Genomic DNA, 17,482 nt, shown 5'->3' with positions numbered 1-17,482 from the left:
AGTTTTAACAATTTGGAGCTTGTCAATTTTTGCTATTTATTACCCTGTATCGTGAGGGCTCAATATTGCGAATCTAATGATACCAGAATATCATGTCTGAGCCACCTGGCCTTGAGATTATTGCGCTGTTATCCTATGTGGTCTGTCTAACGCCGCTTCGAGTAGCGATGAGGTCAGTATAAACTTCTGGGTGGCCTCACTGGCAGGCAGCAGCTGCCTAGTACCAGTGAGCAGCGAGGTGAACCGCACATAGTTCTCTTCCTTTCACCACCTTCACCACCTTTCGCCCACACCTCTTTCGTCTTATTTCCCCAGGCTATTTTTCAGTCTTTTCTCAGGAGAAGCGCTACGCATTTGCGCGGTTTTCGCACTTCACGGCCGCTTGGTGGCTCTGGGAAACGGTGAAAACAAACCCCCGACTTGAAAGACCGAGACTCCTATCCAGGTTTTATTCTTCAGCTTGCTCTCACCTTCGCCCTGTTTTGACTTTTCTGGCCGTTAGTTACAGAAATGTTTGGCAACGAAGGAGACAATGGAGCCTCCGGCTCTCCCCTTCCCCTTCCCGCATCACCTCCTCCACTCGAAGATCTAACCTTCAATGTCTCGCGATCCATCATGGAGTTCGACCAAGGAGACAAGGGAGTTGCTAACTATAAATCTGTCTCTTCCCCTCCTCCTCCTCCTCCTCCTCCTCCTCCTCCTGCATTCAAAAATCCAGACTTCAGACGTCTAGTCGAAGATCCAAACTTCAGACTTTCAAAATACATCCTAAAGCCGATGTCCGCTCCCCCTGGTTATTTCTACGAACCCAAAGAGCCACTGTCTTATCACAATCCATTTACTTCACCTACCGGTCATTATTTCCTTTACGGCACCCTGGCTGATCCGACTATACTCCGGGAACTTCTCAGTCTAAAAACCGAGCCACAACTTCGACCTGTCTCTATACTCGGCTACTAATGCAAACTATGGGGCCGACATCCCACTCTCCTGGATGCCCCAGGGCAGGTCGTGTATGGGTCTGTCTATTACGTTGAGACAGAAAGGCAGGGAGACACACTTGCTGATTACGAAACGAACAATTATCAGACTACCCCGTGCTATATCACCTTTACCAATGGAGGTGAGCCCGGAAATATCTTTGGTCATGTTTTCGAGTTCTGTGAGAATGAAGGAGAGTCGAACGATGGCAGTTTTGATCTGCAGGCTTTGCTGGGGAGCTTGATGAAGATAGCTGAGGATTCATCGGATGTTGCTGTTGATGTTGCTTAAATATTAAAGAGGATAGCCGAGGCCCCCCCGGGAAGTTTAGCTTAATAGTTATGTAACTTGCAGGCAAGAAGGACATGTATTAAGCTTAACCCCAAATGCAAGATCACCCGGCATTTTAATCACCTCTTGGAGAACAATAATTACCAAATCGAACTACATACGACCTTGGGTTATGTACCGAGGCGGGTCTGTCGTCAGATTGATAGACCAGCTGAGCTACCTCACCCTACTAGTACGAACGGAATTTTGACTCGGGGGTCGGGGGGTTTTAGCTTGGTTCGGCTCGGCTTGCCGTCTTAGTCTGATTCACGACTTGTTTTCTTTACTACTTGTAGTATTTTAAGGATATCCCGTAAGAACTGAACTTGAACTTTGAAATGATAGATTTATTTCTTCGTTTGATTGACTATATTCATCGTCAAATTGATGCATTGATCAGATCCTTGGATCTCATGCAAGCGATTCGGAGTCTCAGTCCGTCCAGCAGACAATAAAACAAAATATAAATGAAATGCAGCGCAGAAGTGCGTGAAATGCCAGCAACGCCTCGCCGATGATCTTGTTGCGAAGAAAGGATCGCGGCAAAGAGAAAAATAGGAAGTATGTGCAGAGAATGGTATATATACAAGACAAGACAAGACAAGACAAGACAAGACAAGAGGTGAAAAGAAAATGCTAAACGGGTGTTGTGTTGGTGTTGTGTTCATGGCTCGCTTCAAAAGATGTATTCGACTTGTGGACAAGATGACTGGAAGTTTCGCAGAAGCTTCTGCACACGATGGGTCATCCAGCCGGAGTATGTGCCATTGCTTGCAGCGCCGTGGAAGGTCGTTGAGGCGTGCTTGCAAGTATTCTCCTTCTGGTTCCAGGTATATTGCAGACACTCCTTGTTCTGCGTGCAGGCTTGGTGGCAGCTCTCCAGCGAGGGTTTGGTGGGTTCATCGAAGATTATATCAATGGGTGACATGTTGTCCCAATCATCGCGTCCAGCGAGGCTACCGTTGTGAATGAATTCACGGTATACATCGGCGTGGAGGAGAAGAGCATTCTTGCCACTTCTGAACCATGTCCGGTCGAATCGCCACATCTCCTCGATGTCTCGAGGGGTCATACGGTGGTATGAAACAGCTGGGTAACACCAGGGCTGGCGACCGTAACCCTCGGAGAAGTGGTCAATCTCCCAGGGTCGAGTGGTCAGCATCATGGGCCAGGCCCAGGTGAGTGGGATTTTGATTTGGTCAAAGGCCCGCGCGAGGACGCAGTCTCCAGCCCACTCATCGGCGGTCATCTTCTCCAGCTCGGCTTGGTGTTCGGAGCGGTATGTTTGAAGACGCTTCATTGCCTCGGCGGAGAGAATAACGCCAGAGCCTCCATAAGCAAACAGGATATCGCCGATTTGCATAGGGCTTCCGATGTAATAGCTTCGAGTGTGGTCCAGGTGGTTCAGCCAGTTGATCAGGTTGGGCCACACGACATAAGTATCGGCCTCGATAAAGATGTACCACTTGGCATCCGGCATCGCTTCCAATGCCCCATCGATCATGGGCAAGAACTTCCACTTGTCCAGCTTCCATCCGGGATTGTTGGTCTTTCCGAAGGGACCGTTCTCGTGGTCACCCCATTCTTCATCGGTGAGGCCTTCCCGGCCAACCTGTTGCAAACGGTGGTAGATGTTGAACTCGGGCTCGCTGTTCATGGTTGCTTCGGTCACGTTGCTGAGGACATCGTAGGTTGGCACGCCGCTGATAGTTTCCTCGTAGTCGGAGAAGATGGCGTAGTTGGGGACACATTGAAGGGTGGTGCGGAGCTGCACGGGGACCTTTTGTTGAGACTCAGTGGCGCCCGTCTTCAAGACAACAAAGATATCATCCATATCTCGGCGAACGTGGCCACACTGGTTCTCCTCAAGCTCCTGCTTGGTGGGTTTGGGTGTCTTGGGGACGGAGTCACTGGTCGGAGGAGACGGTTCTTCGATAATGATCTGGCCTTGCTCGGCGTGGATAGAATGTTCGGCATTTTTGGCTGCGGCCGAGTGGCCGTGGGGGTTGAGGTAGAGGTAATAAATCAGGCTGAGGGTAATGAGTGGAGAGACGATGAAAATCCATCGTCGTGGGGAAGTGAACATTGTCGCGGGTCGGAAAGAATGAACAATCAGTAAAGGAGTGTAGAAGGCAGGGCCATGGAGAGGAGCAGAAAGAGGAGGAGAAGTCGTCGCAGTTAGAAGAAATGAAAGAAGTGAAAGAAGGGTGAAAATGAAGGGACAGCAGGGACAGAAAAAGGGAGATGGTGATCAGCCTTGACAGACACAAGACAGGACAGGACGGTTCGCGTTCGCAATTCCCATGCCCCTCTCCCCCCAGCTGGCGATCGATGGAGAATTGCGGTCAGAGACATTGCTGATTCGACGGCGGCAACGAAGCGCTGGAGTGATAGGTCGTGCATTGGGGCAAGCTGGAGAGGGATCAGCGACCACGCGGGCCAGGGGCCAACGAGGCCGTGGCGAGGGTTCAAGAACCACCCGGCGACCCACGGTCAGCGTCATCGGTTGCGGGTTTTTTGGCAGGCGAAGCAAGGATCGACTGGCGCCGGGGGCACTGGGACAAGTGGAGTGTCCAGGAGGGTAGAGATCGCCAGGGATGATGCTGGGGAGCGGTTATCCGGAGGATAGCACAGAGGATGAGTTCTCATGGAACAAGTGCATGTACATGCAGCAGATTGAGGGAACTCATCCTTGTTCCAACGGTTTCAAAAGTTCAAAGTTGATTGTGTTGAAGGTGAAACTGTGGGGAATGTTGAAGTGGAGAAGAGGCGAAGTCGACGAACCGAGGTTGATCTTGATGGATGACTCAGCATTGGCTGACAGCTGAAACAGCACTACAAAAATTACTAGTTAGTAATACTACTGTACTATGGTCTGAAGAGTTGTTAAATTGTTCAATTAAACTACAGTCTTCTCTTCCAGCAATTGAATGCGAGGGTGGCTCGAAAATACTACCTACCAGTTTCCGAGTCTGGGGTTGAGTGCCACTGGTGACAACTTGAATGCCGAGCCTATAAACTCGCTGGAAATATATAGATGCACGAATAGACATATATTCAATTTCGAGTGCTATTTTGCCCTCTTTATTTTCAGACACGCCAGAAATACATTTTACTCTGCTGCTTGCTTCAAATATTACTCCCTCGTACTCCAATGGCACTGTATCTATAATTACTGTGTGGCTGCACAATATTGCCAAGTTGCATGATACCTAGGTATGTGAGAAAGGAACATCGACTACCTGTGCAGGTAGAAAAAGCCTTTCATAACCCTCATTTTTGTTGGTACCAGTTACTAGTATTCAAATTTTTCATCTCCATTTATTCAGTGCAAATTTTGTTATTCTAATATGCACAAATTGCAGTCTCGCCCTATGCACTGGACTTGTATACTTCTACCCCAACCTTGGAAGCTATTTACTCTACGGAGTACCCAGAGACATCTAAGCCACCTTGGAACGACAGGGCTGCGACAATAGTACTTTGTAAATGTGATCTCAATTTAATGGTGGAACACTAGTCGCGATATACCCTTCTTTCTGGAAAATTGCCGCAAACTTGAACCCCTGATCTCCGCAAATGAGCCCCTATCATTACGCTGTATTCGGCAAGCTCTTTGAACATAACAAAGCTATGGAGCACCGGTAAATAAATCCCAAGTCGATCTTTGCCCCACTACTCCGTGCCCCATATCTCTCAGCACACTCTGCCCTTTATTTTGTCAGGGCAGTGTTTCCATGACGTGGCAGTGCACACTCACGGTGCCCCTCCACTCGAAAATCCCCAAGCACGTCAATAACCTCCACTCGATATCGTTCAATAGTATGCAATAGATTGTTGTAGCCTGCTTTAAAGGTGATTAAGCTTTTGGTGGAGAACCTACTTACCCGTTCGGTTCTTTTTAGCTTCAATGGGATCTTCAGGGGTAGATGGCACGTGGGGGAGGGGCGTTGACGTAGATTCACCTTGATAAAACATTGAAAGTAAGCCAGTTATCTGTTGACTGTATAAAAAACTGCGAATAAATTTTTACTGCCCGACTAGCCATACTTGTGCACATGAAGGTGTCATGATAGTGGCATAACCGCCAAGGCCAGTATAGCGGGCCAGACCCGCAATGCAACAACAACGAACATATTATGCACAAGCAGATTTAAAGCTTCGTATGTGATTGATTCTAAGACCGGATGAATCAGGTCGCACAGGATTAGTCAGGCCACCACGCTATATCTAGTTTTTGACAGCTTTAGTAGTTTCAGCTAGACTTCCATTCTACACATATCTTATCATGATCATCTCTCCCGTCCTCAGTCCATATTCATGGATTTATATTAATTATCAACGAAATGGATGCAAATATATATAGAGAGAAAAAGGGCTTCCCATGCTCTTGGCCTGCTTTTTCTGCTCCAGTTGATCTACGGCGGCAGTGAAATACTTCTGTGACATTTGATCTATATATAGAGAAAACATGGCCACTGCCTTCTTGAACCTCACTTTCTGTGGCTAACATTAGAATTCCATCGCTTCCTCATTCACCATGAATAATCTTTATGTCAAAAATGAACTTGAAGATTTGGTTGAGGCGTAGGTGCCTGGGGAACTCCCAGCCTCAGGCAACAAGGCCGCAATTTCGTCCTTGCCTGTCTAGATCGCTTCACTGTCACTTCTCTCATTTCTCTTGATATCACCGCCCTGAATGCTTTTTGTCACTTCTCTCATTTCTCTTGATATCACCGCCCTGAATGCTTTTTGTCACTTTGACCAGCCTATCACTTTTCAACAGATTCTACTACCTACATTCAAAATGCCGCGAGTTGCACTCCCCAACGAGATTATTCTCATGATCATTGAGAATCTCCCGAGAGACCGCGACAGATCAGCGTTGATCTAGACTGTGCGGATAATAATGGCCGGACTCTGCTTTTCTGGGCTGTCTATTGGAACCGGATAGAGGCTGTGATTTTACTTCTTGATATGGAGAAGGTTGATATTCATGCTGAATCGGAGGATGGGTATACGCCACTCAGTATGTCAAGAATGCATTTCGCTGCTGTTGTTGTGGAGGATGGTCGGTCTGGTCATGATCCACCTGGTTCGTAGTAATGTTGTCCCTGCCACCTGGGCAGGATTTTCAAGAGGTGGCAGTCTCGATGGGTTTCTAGTTCTTGTGGTATCATGAATTGAGTCTAGATTTAGCAGTGATTAGTCAAATGCAATGTCCGAACACAGTTTCTTTGAACATTCCAAGGTTGGAAGTCCGCAGATTCTAATTCAACTTGAAAGTCCTTTAAGGGCGGCATGGAATGACCTACTAGGTAGTAAAATATCTAGTTCTCGTACTACTAGTGCCAGTAGTTATGCGTTCAAGCTTCGTCATACTAGTAATATAAACCCAGCTCCAAGTTCCAGGTATAATGTTAAGCAACATTTAATACAAGAATAGTATATCGATTCAAGTTTATACACAACGTTTAACCTGCACACTCCTTCCATGCCAGTGCACAAGTCGGGTATATATACAGATCCCCCTCCCCCATCTATAAATCCCTCCCACGATCCCCACTATCCCGAAACGTCTCCGGAAAAAATCCTGGCGGCGGCCAAATATCCGCAATAGAAGGCGGATGAACAAGAGGCTGGGAACCAAGTCGATCAGGATCATGACAGAAAGCCTGGAATGTGGAGTCGTCTCAGGAATCCGAAATCTTTGAGTCCGGCTTCACGGTTCGAGGACCATTCTGTTGTGTCGAGGTAGGCTAGGTCTTTGAATATTGCGTCTAGATCTTCGGGGCCGGGACCTGGGATAGAGGTGGAGGTTGGGGCGGAGTTGGGGGCTGATGCGTAGGGGTTTGTTGAGAGGATTGAGGGGGAGTCTGGCGTTGAGGGGTGGTGTTGATGTGGGTGTTGTGGTGGTGGATGAGATGGGTATACTGCATCTGGTCGTTGTGGTTGTGGGTGTGGTTGTGATTGTGGTAATTTCTCCATATCCATCGGTTCTAATGGGCCGGACCTATTATCCACTGGTATCATGGGTAGATCTGTGTTCTCCATGATAGTGTCCTTTGGCGTTAAGGACTGCCCGTCTACCGGCATGCTTATTCCCATTATGGATGATGCGTAGTTTACCTGCTCGGGCATAGGAGCGGGAACAGACACAGGAACAGGTACACTTGGCACTGCCGTGATCGGTGCTGGCATAATACCTCCGCCTCCATTTCCAAAGTTCGTTGGCGACGGGTGATACCCATTCGACTGTGTCTGTGTCTGCTGTTGTGACTGCGTCTGCTGACCCCGTTCCATCCCCACAACAAGAGACCCATAAACAGGCCAACACTCCACAAGCGCCGAACACTTCTGACGAAACTCCTCCGCCCACCTCACAAACGGAAACGAATCGGACGAATCAACATTCTGCCGTAAAGCAAAAGCCTGCTCTGAAATAGTCCTAAGACCAAACTCAAACATAGGCGGCAGAGCACAAATTGGGAAATTATCCAAATGCTGCGCCAACATAGCCAACCCACGATAAAGTAACTTCTTCGCACCCTCTGTCGCGGGTCTTTGCGAGCGATGGAGTCCCTGTTCTCCAGGGATGAGAGAGATATATAACCAAAGCAAGGTGGCGACGTATGTTAGTCCTAGATAACTTTGGTGTGGGAGTAATGCCGAGTGTCGTTCTGGGTAGATACTTTCTGGCCCGATTAGACGGCAGCCTAGTGGGAGGGAGTCGTCCCATTGTTTCAGGTCCATGACTAGTTGTTGTGCGAATGTGGAGGGTTTATAACCCATTGAGAGATTGCGGGAGATTTTGTTTAGGACGCTGGATAGTTCGATTAGGCGGTTGAAGCAGCTTAGAGACATTAGCGGTCCTCGGCGTGGGGGGACCTTTCCATGTGTGGTGGTGGAGGTGGTGGTGCTGCTGCTGTTGCTGGCCGTGGGAAGAACATCGGCCCAAGAATTCCACTCTTCTAATCCATCTTCTTCCAATAAACCAACCGGTGCAATATCATTCGCCGACATAGCCGGACAACGACGAAGGCGGAAAGAAAGAAGTGAATCAATGACAAAACAGCCCAGAAACACGGCCTTGCCCTGTCTCAGCTCGTCAGATCGTCGCATGTCGGTGAAAGAGCCCAGACCCATCGCTATCGCCATGCGAACTGCTTGTCCACTTAATAACCATGCCGCTGTCCAATCTTCCAGTCCCATATTCACCAACGTGAGTAGGAGTAATGCTTGGATATGACCGAGTTCGTATCGGTCTTTTTCGAGAGGAATGAGATGGCGCGAGATGGTGTAGTATTCTTTTGCTAGTGACAGTATGCCGGCGGGACTGGAACTGGAACTGGAACTGGAACTGGAACTGGAGCGAGGATCGGTTCGCGATTGTGTGATTGTATAGCTGAGGATTGCCCATAGTGCAGCGTGATCGCCGGAGCCGGGGGTTGTGGCTGTGAGTGAGACGGTGGTGTTTGCGTAGAGGTAGGAGGCGCGGAGGGTATTGTGTTTTGCGAGGATTGGGAGCCAGGAGTGTGTTGCTGCGAAATAGATGTCGAGGAGTTGGGAGGTTTGCGCGGGTAATTGGAGGGTTTGCGGAGGTGAAGATGTGATACTGCGATCGGATTGTGGCTGCGAGTGCGAGTGCGACTGTGACTGCCCCAATCGTGTGCGCTTCGCAGTGGGCGAGTGCGGGTGCGAATGCGAAAGTGAAACAGGTCCGACAATTCGCGGCGCATCCGGACCTAGTGGACTCGATTCTCTCCCGAAGCGATACCCCCAACCACTATCAGGATCGTCATTCGGATTGCGCGACCGTTTCCCCGTCCCCGCCCCGGTAGCTGTCGCGGAAGTCTGTGTCTGCTCCGAACTGGAGAGCATTTTCTCCAGCGCACCATAAAGACGACTCGATTTCCACGTTTCATGTAAACTCTCGGAAGAAGTATCGTCAGACCAGACAGACATCAATTTGGCTCGACGATCGGCCGAGTCGGCGGTCGCGCCTAGCATGGCCAGCATGGTATCTTCGAACCCGTCGATGTTACATATCGATAGTGCCCAGAGCTTCTCGAGTCCGCGGACGTAGCCTTCGGGGAGACCGCGTTTCTTTGCGTGGGGGTCGTAGGAGCAGGATTGGCCGGAGGCCTGGCAGGCGGAACATGTGGGACGAATGCCGTCGCATTTGTCCTGGAGATGTGAGTTAGTAGGGTGAGATTGGGCGAGGGTGTGTGTGAGGGGGGGTAGCTGGAGTAGCTGGTACCTTTTTGCTTCGACAGCGGTCGCAGGCGCGCGAGACCCTCTTTCGTCGAGGGGCCTTGTCGGAACCCTCATCCATGAGGAGTGAGTTGGGCAGGATACATGCTATGTCTGCGAGGGAGGAGAAGGTGAATTGGGAGAGTCGGAGTCGGAGTCGCGTGGAGAGCGGAGGAGTGGAGGAGCGGAAAAGCGGAGGAGGTGAAGTGTTTAAAGTAAATCGACGCAATCGGAAGGATTACGCAAGACAGCCAACCAGAGGCGGTGAATATAGTGTAGTTGTAGGCTAGAATTATAGAATTAAAGAATTAATAGAAATAGTACTAGTAATACTAGTTTAGAAATAGCAGATTTACTAGAATAGAAAGTATGATATTCCATTGTCAGGAGTTCTGCTTCCCCACATCCCCACGATGTGGAAGACACAGCCTAGTACAGTGTAGAGTATACAGTATGCTAGAATACTATGTATAGCTGACTATAACTAACAGAAGTACACTCATGAGAATACTTCTCATACTGCAACTATCTACTCTGTCTATCCTATAAGTACCTAATATTCCGTACTCTTCCTATACTTCCACTCCTATAACCGACTACCGCCAACTGCCGATCGTCGGCAGTTCCAGACATCCCCACGATATTCCCATTCCCATTCCCAATTATCCCAGTAACACAGCTAGAAACTAGTCAAACTAAGGATTTAGGGTATAATTTAGGGTAACATTTAGGGTAGAATAAATAGAACAACACAGCCTCCCATTTAAACCGGACTGATCTGATCTTCCCGGCTCGCAAGGATACCCTACGGCATCCCGATGTATCCCCGTCCCGTCCTGTCCCATTTCCTCCCGATCGGCTGATCGCTTCCGAAGGTGCGGGTTCCCTCCACTGCCTCGGGTTGCGCGGGACTCAATGACTGGGATATTGTGATATTACAGTTATGCTACTATTCTAGTATCCATAGATATTTTGGATGAATAGTCATAAATCATTTACTCCAAAGCGCTGTAGATGGTATCCAGTTCCATTCCCTCGATGTCTCAGTTCGAGTTTATTTTAGGCGCGGCTAAGGTCTTTGCCGGGTATGCCTCCATGTTGCCAAGATGCACTGCCCAGGAAGATGGAGTATACCTTGTAAGTGGTACATTTCTATATATATATAAAATAGTATATTGACACTACCTGCATTAAATTAAGCTTAACAGTAATTCTATTTTTGATCTTGATGGTCCATATAGGATCAGGTCTTTTAAACAAACAGACCTAGTCACATGGCTGCGAAGCTATTCAAAGATGCCCACTTATACAGCTGCCTGTGCAGCAGTGAATGAACCGCTTGGTATTATTACAGTGACATTAATTATATGCAGAGGAAAAGATACCAAAAAATCACAATCATTATGTAGACTATTCTGAGGAATCAGCAAAAAAGGTCCATGCCGGGTTCGAACCGACGACCTTTCGGAAGTTTGTCTGACCGATCAAAACCGAACGTCATTCCACTAGACCAATGGACCTTGGATGATGTAAGTGCTGAATATATCAATATATAATGCCTACTTTAGACAACATAGTATGTTTGTATTCGCAGAGTACAACAGGGAGAGTAGTGCCACCATCCCGCCCAAATAACATTGTGGCCTCCCGAGAGATAATGGCCTCGTTAAAAATCTACAGATACTCATATACTATCCCTTCTTATTAACACCAAGTGCCGAAATTCTATCCGTACCATATATCCATGCCGTTACAACGGGGATAAGGTGATAATGCCGCAATTCGGGATCTCGGGATTCGGCCCGTGGGTGGGCCAAGATCCAGATCTGCAAACATTATTCCTAAGGGTGGTGCAAACATAGCAATCAATATCCATGGATTAACTTGAAGGTTTAATTCATGCTTAATCCACCTCATATCCCGAGATATTCCCATTAACCTCCCGGTTGTCTATCTAATCTCCCTATTGGTAGATACTGCAGGATGCGGCCTCGGGTTTATTTTAAGGCCGAGAGGCTAAATGCCTCGCTTCGGATACGGCTGTAGACCGTGGCACTTTGGATCATTTATTCTCGGATATATAAAGAGGATCATTGACCAGTTCTACTTCCATTTCCATCCCACTTCGCTCAAAATACTCATTGTCCCTTAAATATCTACTACATCTACACAATTTATCATTTCCCACCATCTCACCACCCTTACCCCGCCATCACCACCACCATGACGGACCCCAAAATCGCAAACTTCGACCTAATCCAAACCCCCTACAAAAAAGTCGGCACCCACGAAATCCGAACAGACATCCTCATCCCAAAAACCGCCCCCACCAGCCCCCGCCCCATCATACTGCGCTACCATGGCGGCGGCCTCGTAATGGGCGACAGTCTATTCCTGCCCTTCTTTCCACACTGGCTATCCGATCTAGCAACAAAACACAACGCAATAATCGTATCTCCAAACTACCGCCTCTTGCCTGAAGCAACAAGTCCAGAGATCTACGCCGATATTGAAGATTTCTGGACATGGTTGCATTCGTCCGAGTTCAGCGCTCTATTGAAATCTCACTCCGTGCCTACGGAGGCTGATCTTACTCGGATTATTACGGCCGGTGATTCGGCTGGTGGTTTGTTGAGTATATATACCGCTTTATCGCATCCGAGATCGATTCGTGCCGCGATGGCCTCGTATCCGATGATTGAGCCTGGTGCGTATTCAGCGCGGCGGGCCGATCCGCCGTTCGGTCATTCGACGCCTGAATCTGTTTATGAGGAGTATATGGCTAGCGTGCAGGCTGGGGGTGTGAAGTCCTCATGGAGTGTGCCGGAGAGTATGACGTTTATGCTTGCTGCGGCGGAATATGGGCATTTGAGTGGGTTGTATGAAAGGGGGACGGAGGGGGTTGATCGAGGGACTCTTTATCCTTTTGTTAAACTTGATAGTGTGGGTGTTGAGTTTCCGAAGGGTGGGATTGCGGTTATTCATGGGAGGCAGGATAGTATTGTTCCTGTTGGTGATGTTGAGGGGTTCGTTGAGAAGGCGCAGGGGCTTGGGTTGGAGGGGCCGGGTGTTACGCTTACGGTTAGGGATGGGGAGCATGGGTTTGATGGGGATTTGAGGTTTGATGAGGAGGGGTGGATGACTGAGGCTTTTGGGGGGGGTTGTTGGTGCTTGGTTGGAGTAGTGGGTGGGGGGTGTGCATAGAAAGGTGATATATATATTACCTAGGAGTGCTAGACTATGTAGACTTGAATGTATTTTCTCGGTGCCAGCACTGTTCGTGGCGCAATGCATTTACCACTATTTCATTTATTTACAATCTCAATTTAGTCATTTTTTGAAAGAGAGACTTGAAACCATTTCTTAAAAGGGAGGAAGTAAGGCCACCGACTTCACCATGCGAGGCCTGAGATCATATGTATACATATCGGTAATTCACGTCTTCTTAAGGGATCATTCCCCTCCTTACTCACCCGCTGTTATCTTCCAAGGTTGTCTTGTTTCCACCACCATTGACTGCGATGAGTTCACAGCTCGCATCACAGCCCACTGTGGTATGGGGGTGTTTTCAAACCCAAGCCCTGGAGAGCAGAGGATATTGTTAGGCTTACGCAGCTGCAGGCAATCTTTTTGGACGGTCACACTCAGCATTTCGCAGTGAGAAACATTAGCCAACTCAACCAGCGAGGCACGGTACATCGCGTGGAACTTGAAGCAAATTCTTTACCTCGCGATTTTCCATCGAAAGTCATCGCCAAAGAAGAAAAAGATGGTTGGCGAACGGAATTTCAGCCTGAGAAAGTAGCGTATGAGAGGCTGAGAAATCTTCGAGGGAAAGCGATCCCGAAGTATTTGGGGAGAAGGCTTTTTCAATGGCCGTCCAGCGATTATACTTTTTGAAATTGTGGGAACGCCTCTACATATACTTGCTCGGGAGACCGTGACCGAGGTTGATGAAGAAGCGCTACAATCACAGCTTATGGATGCTATTAAAGATTTACATGAAAGGAAGGCCAAGTATTGGGATGAGAGACTAAAGAACCTTTTGTTTTGCGACAATAAAGAGTCCAACCTGAGTAAAGTGATGATTGTCGACCTCGAGGATGTTTTATTCCAGGAAGAGTCTCCTTCTTGGGATGAATTCGACCAGCCCTGGGAGGAAAGCCTCAACTTTGCAACAGCGTGTTCCCTTATGACGGAATTTAGAAGATTGAGGCGTCTTTACAGCCAACCAGGAACGATGCAAGTGGGAGTATTATAGGAAATTAATCAAATGAGAAATTGGACCAGTATAAAACATGCACGAATTTTTTCATCCTCACGGAGACGTGTGAGTAGCGTGAGCTGCAGCGCGATAAGGATGTCTTTCATTGTGGCATGGGCGATTTCGTCGCCGGCTTCGAAGCGCTGGCCCAGGCGGCCGACGTGACCGTTCCACTGGGCCAGGATATCCTCTCTGCTGCGATGAAGGGAGGACTCGAGGTCTATGGCCGATGGAGCCTGATGGACAGGGATGCGGCGTTCTCGCTATTTTGTTCTAATGTCGCGGAAGACATGATGGCGACAACTCATAATACATTCGTCAATGCAATCAGTCCAGGCGAAAGAAGGAAGTCGACATTCAGCTCGTTCAACTCGACATCATTCCAGACTTGGCGGCGTGATCAACGTCGTTCCAGCCAACGAGATAATCATTCCGATATTACAGCCATCTCAGGCTCGTAGCTTGGCACCTTTGGCAAACCCTACATCAGATGGAGCATCAGCTTCCTTAGAAGCTCTGAGAGACAATGGTGGAGTCATCCTCAAGGCATCAGGCAAAGACAAATTGACAATTCGGGAGCTCATCATGGGGTTCTCCGTGAACTTCTCTCGAATCTCACTGCATCCACCTAGGAGATCTATGATATACGGCTATGAGCTCATGGACATCGTCATGAATCCTCCAAAGAGTGAACTCAAAAAAAGTCAGATCGAAGCCAGTGGATCAGCTTGGGTGTCTTTACTGAGCGAACTCAACTGCTTGTGAGTTCAGATGCGGGCTAATATTAGTTCTCTCAGCCACACCATACATACCAGTACTAGTTCAAGTTCTTCTGAGAATTCTCGGAACTCTACATGCAGTCCTGAATGACTTGCATCTCGCCATCAGTGTGAGGACCGCGACTTTATGAAGTCTATTCTTTCTTCCGTATCAGTGAAATTTAATCCATGGGGGATATATCCGCCTTGACTGCAATTGAGGTGGTCCTGTACATTGTACCAATGTGAGAAAATAAAATGCTAGCTTATTTTCTCTCTATCTACCGAAAAATATTTTCATCTTTCTTTTTCCTTTTCGAACAGTTCTTTATGGGATCTTGTAGAACCTCATAACAAAAGGCCTAATGGTAACAACAACATTGAAAGCAAACTTGCAGACCAGAGCCAGGCTATCATAAACAAATGGTTTTTCGTGGTCCACCATCCATCCTGGAAAGTGTTAACGACTGGAGGCAGTTTCGATGTTTTTATTGACTTATGGGTCATGTGGAGTAGTTGATGAAGCTTACCTAGAAGACGAGTAGACAGATCTGCATTATCTGGAGGGGGGTTGAGGAAGGGCAAATACGATGGGGCGTTTGGCAGTAAGGGTGCTAGATGATTCTTCCAAAGGTACTTAGCGCTGGAGAGGTATTCGTCGGCTTCGATTCCAAGTCGGATGTCGTGATCTATTTTTGCGATGGCAGTGCGGAATCTGGGATGTTTCAAGGTAGTACGACGACCAAGCATGATGAGGGTGGCGGTGAAAAGGGTAGTATAGTTGAGAATGGAAGAGGAAGAAAAAGAGGAAGAAGAAGCGAAGTTGGATCAGGGGATATAAATAATCAAAATAACCAACTTGAATGTATATGCAGGCATGGCTGTTCGTAGCAAACAAACGAGCATATGCCAGCCTGAGTGCTGCTCAGAAGATTTACACCAACAACTTGAACTTGAACTTGATAAAATGATCAAAATTGGAAATAATGAAAGACTTCTTCTTGTATTTCTACTACTTTTATTAAATAAATAAGCGATATGAATAATTCTATCTCCTCAACAGTGTGCTGTAGTATACTTTTATACTCGCTGTTGACCGCCCTGGGCGGTGAGGGCAACTGGGAATTTCTGCCCGGCCAACCTCACCTCCCTTTCACAATATTCCCTCGACTTCACTTCACTCAATCTTTATACCCGCCCTTTCCTGGCTAAATATACCTCGGAAACACATGCCTGGATTCGCAGACGAAGCCCTCGCCTGGCGGAAACGCAAGCGTGAAAATGAAGACCCGTTAACCCGCCCGTAAGATCCTCTCCTGTTTACTCTAGCCCAGCCCAACCCAACCCATCAAATCTAACATACGATATGGCATGAATAGAGCCTCCTTTGTCCCATTTATGGTGGACCACGCAAACTGCGATCCATATATCGTCCACCGACACAACCACAATCACAGCCACGAACAATCACCGGACAAAGACTTCGACTTCAGACCAAGATGCATTCCCCGCAAACGCCGCCATCTCCAACAACTTCAACTTCAACAACAACATCCACACCAACAACACCCACAACATTCATCATACCTCCTAACCTCCACGCCTCAACCGTCTCTCTTATCCCCAAATATCTACGCAACACCCCAAGACCCCTACTCACCACCGGTATCGCCTAAAACTCTCGTCCCAATCCCATACCCTTCAACCACCCCTACTTCAGCACCATCTTCAGCAACAACTACATCTACAACACATCCCTCCGCCCTCCGACCATGCCACATCTGCCATCGCCGCCCAACAACCCGCCAAGTCCTAGATGCCTACGCAGACTGTGATCTCTGCGCCCAACGCGCATGCTATATTTGTCTACGTCTCTGCGACGGATCCTCATGTCCCGGCGCAGTGCCTACACCTACAGCTGCGGCTCATGCTGCAGGGGACGATCCATACGATGAACTCGGCTGTTCCAGGCGGAAGATCTGTTCTTCTTGTGCGGTTGAGGGGGTTTCTGAGGGCGTGGAGATTGTTAGGTGTTTGGATTGTGTTAGGCCTGCTGCGTGGGAGGAGTGGGCTTTGGATGGGGATGAGAGAATGGGGGGTTGAGCAGCAATGTATTTGATGATGCGGTCTTGCGAACACTAGCGATTCGCGAGAAGGGAGTTGAGTGGATTGATGCATGTGGGACCCTCCCATGTGCAGGAATGATAATGATTATATGACGGTGGATTGATGCTGGATTTTATGGGACTATGGATTGGACGGACGGACGGACTGACTACTCTACTGGATTGACTCGACTTGGCTCTGGCTTTGATTTTGATTTTGTTCTGGTGGGGTTCGCGCTGGCATTTTTTCGATATTGTTATTTTTTTCCCCTTTGTTTCTGCTTCTGCTTCTGTTACTTTTCTCTCTATCTTTTCTGCGCGGCATCGCATCGCATCGGCATTCGCGTTGGCATCTGCATTTCCAGTTCTGGCGGCATTAGATACCAGTCTATATTGTGGCGATCATTTAATATATTACATTTCACCCAAACGCTAAGTGATATCTAATATTGTGACATAAGGATTGCCTCAACGATCTATTCGTATCAAGCCTCATCTAGCCATGCATAAAATAAATTTCTCTTTATATCCAAGTTTATAACAGCCCATTTCAACAGTACATGAATCCGTCCACCTTCGTTTTTAGAGGAAACACTTCAATTACCGATGTCCTCTGGCTGATACCATGGGTAATACATCCTATTTCTTGCATGTGTTAGGTATTGTGTTCTAGTCCTCTAACCGCGTTTTAAACACCGAGTCTTCGGCATTAGAGGTCCAAAATCCTACTTTCATAGTTACCCAAACAGAGACCACGAAAAAGATTTACTGCCCTGATTGATAGTTAGAAT

The 17,482-nt window shown here is 47.9% G+C and overlaps 7 protein-coding genes across 7 annotated transcripts; 4 read left to right on the top strand and 3 right to left on the bottom strand.

Moving 5' to 3' along the window:
- Positions 1–510: 510 nt before the first annotated feature.
- Positions 511–1,272, top strand: N7509_014108 (uncharacterized protein; the record flags this gene model as incomplete). The annotated part of the gene is made up of 2 exons (XM_056638745.1): positions 511–939; positions 1,009–1,272. 2 exons carry the CDS (start codon positions 511–513, stop codon positions 1,270–1,272), a joined length of 693 nt encoding a protein of 230 aa, XP_056480734.1.
- A 715-nt stretch (positions 1,273–1,987) lies between these two features.
- Positions 1,988–3,397, bottom strand: N7509_014107 (uncharacterized protein; the record flags this gene model as incomplete). Its single annotated transcript, XM_056638744.1, has 1 exon — positions 1,988–3,397. One exon carries the CDS (start codon positions 3,395–3,397, stop codon positions 1,988–1,990), a length of 1,410 nt encoding a protein of 469 aa, XP_056480733.1.
- A 3,575-nt stretch (positions 3,398–6,972) lies between these two features.
- N7509_014106 (putative C6 transcription factor) lies at positions 6,973–9,646 on the bottom strand (the record flags this gene model as incomplete). Its single annotated transcript, XM_056638743.1, has 2 exons — positions 6,973–9,498; positions 9,572–9,646. The coding sequence occupies 2 exons, from the start codon at positions 9,644–9,646 to the stop codon at positions 6,973–6,975; spliced, it is 2,601 nt and encodes an 866-aa protein (XP_056480732.1).
- A 2,141-nt stretch (positions 9,647–11,787) lies between these two features.
- N7509_014105 (alpha/beta hydrolase) lies at positions 11,788–12,768 on the top strand (the record flags this gene model as incomplete). The annotated part of the gene is made up of 1 exon (XM_056638742.1): positions 11,788–12,768. One exon carries the CDS (start codon positions 11,788–11,790, stop codon positions 12,766–12,768), a length of 981 nt encoding a protein of 326 aa, XP_056480731.1.
- Positions 12,769–13,941: 1,173 nt separating this feature from the next.
- Positions 13,942–14,289, top strand: N7509_014104 (uncharacterized protein; the record flags this gene model as incomplete). The annotated part of the gene is made up of 1 exon (XM_056638741.1): positions 13,942–14,289. The coding sequence occupies one exon, from the start codon at positions 13,942–13,944 to the stop codon at positions 14,287–14,289; it is 348 nt and encodes a 115-aa protein (XP_056480730.1).
- A 625-nt stretch (positions 14,290–14,914) lies between these two features.
- On the bottom strand, positions 14,915–15,336 carry N7509_014103 (uncharacterized protein; the record flags this gene model as incomplete). Its single annotated transcript, XM_056638740.1, has 2 exons — positions 14,915–15,036; positions 15,117–15,336. The coding sequence occupies 2 exons, from the start codon at positions 15,334–15,336 to the stop codon at positions 14,915–14,917; spliced, it is 342 nt and encodes a 113-aa protein (XP_056480729.1).
- A 479-nt stretch (positions 15,337–15,815) lies between these two features.
- On the top strand, positions 15,816–16,689 carry N7509_014102 (uncharacterized protein; the record flags this gene model as incomplete). Its single annotated transcript, XM_056638739.1, has 2 exons — positions 15,816–15,889; positions 15,966–16,689. 2 exons carry the CDS (start codon positions 15,816–15,818, stop codon positions 16,687–16,689), a joined length of 798 nt encoding a protein of 265 aa, XP_056480728.1.
- Between the last annotated feature and the right edge of the window lie 793 nt (positions 16,690–17,482).

Source organism: Penicillium cosmopolitanum (assembly GCF_028827165.1).
Source record: "Penicillium cosmopolitanum strain IBT 29677 chromosome Unknown utg000013l:1.0-859999.0:1.0-860633.0, whole genome shotgun sequence".
NCBI classification, from domain to species: Eukaryota; Fungi; Ascomycota; class Eurotiomycetes; order Eurotiales; family Aspergillaceae; genus Penicillium; species Penicillium cosmopolitanum.
This window is presented reverse-complemented; position numbering and strand designations above follow the sequence as displayed.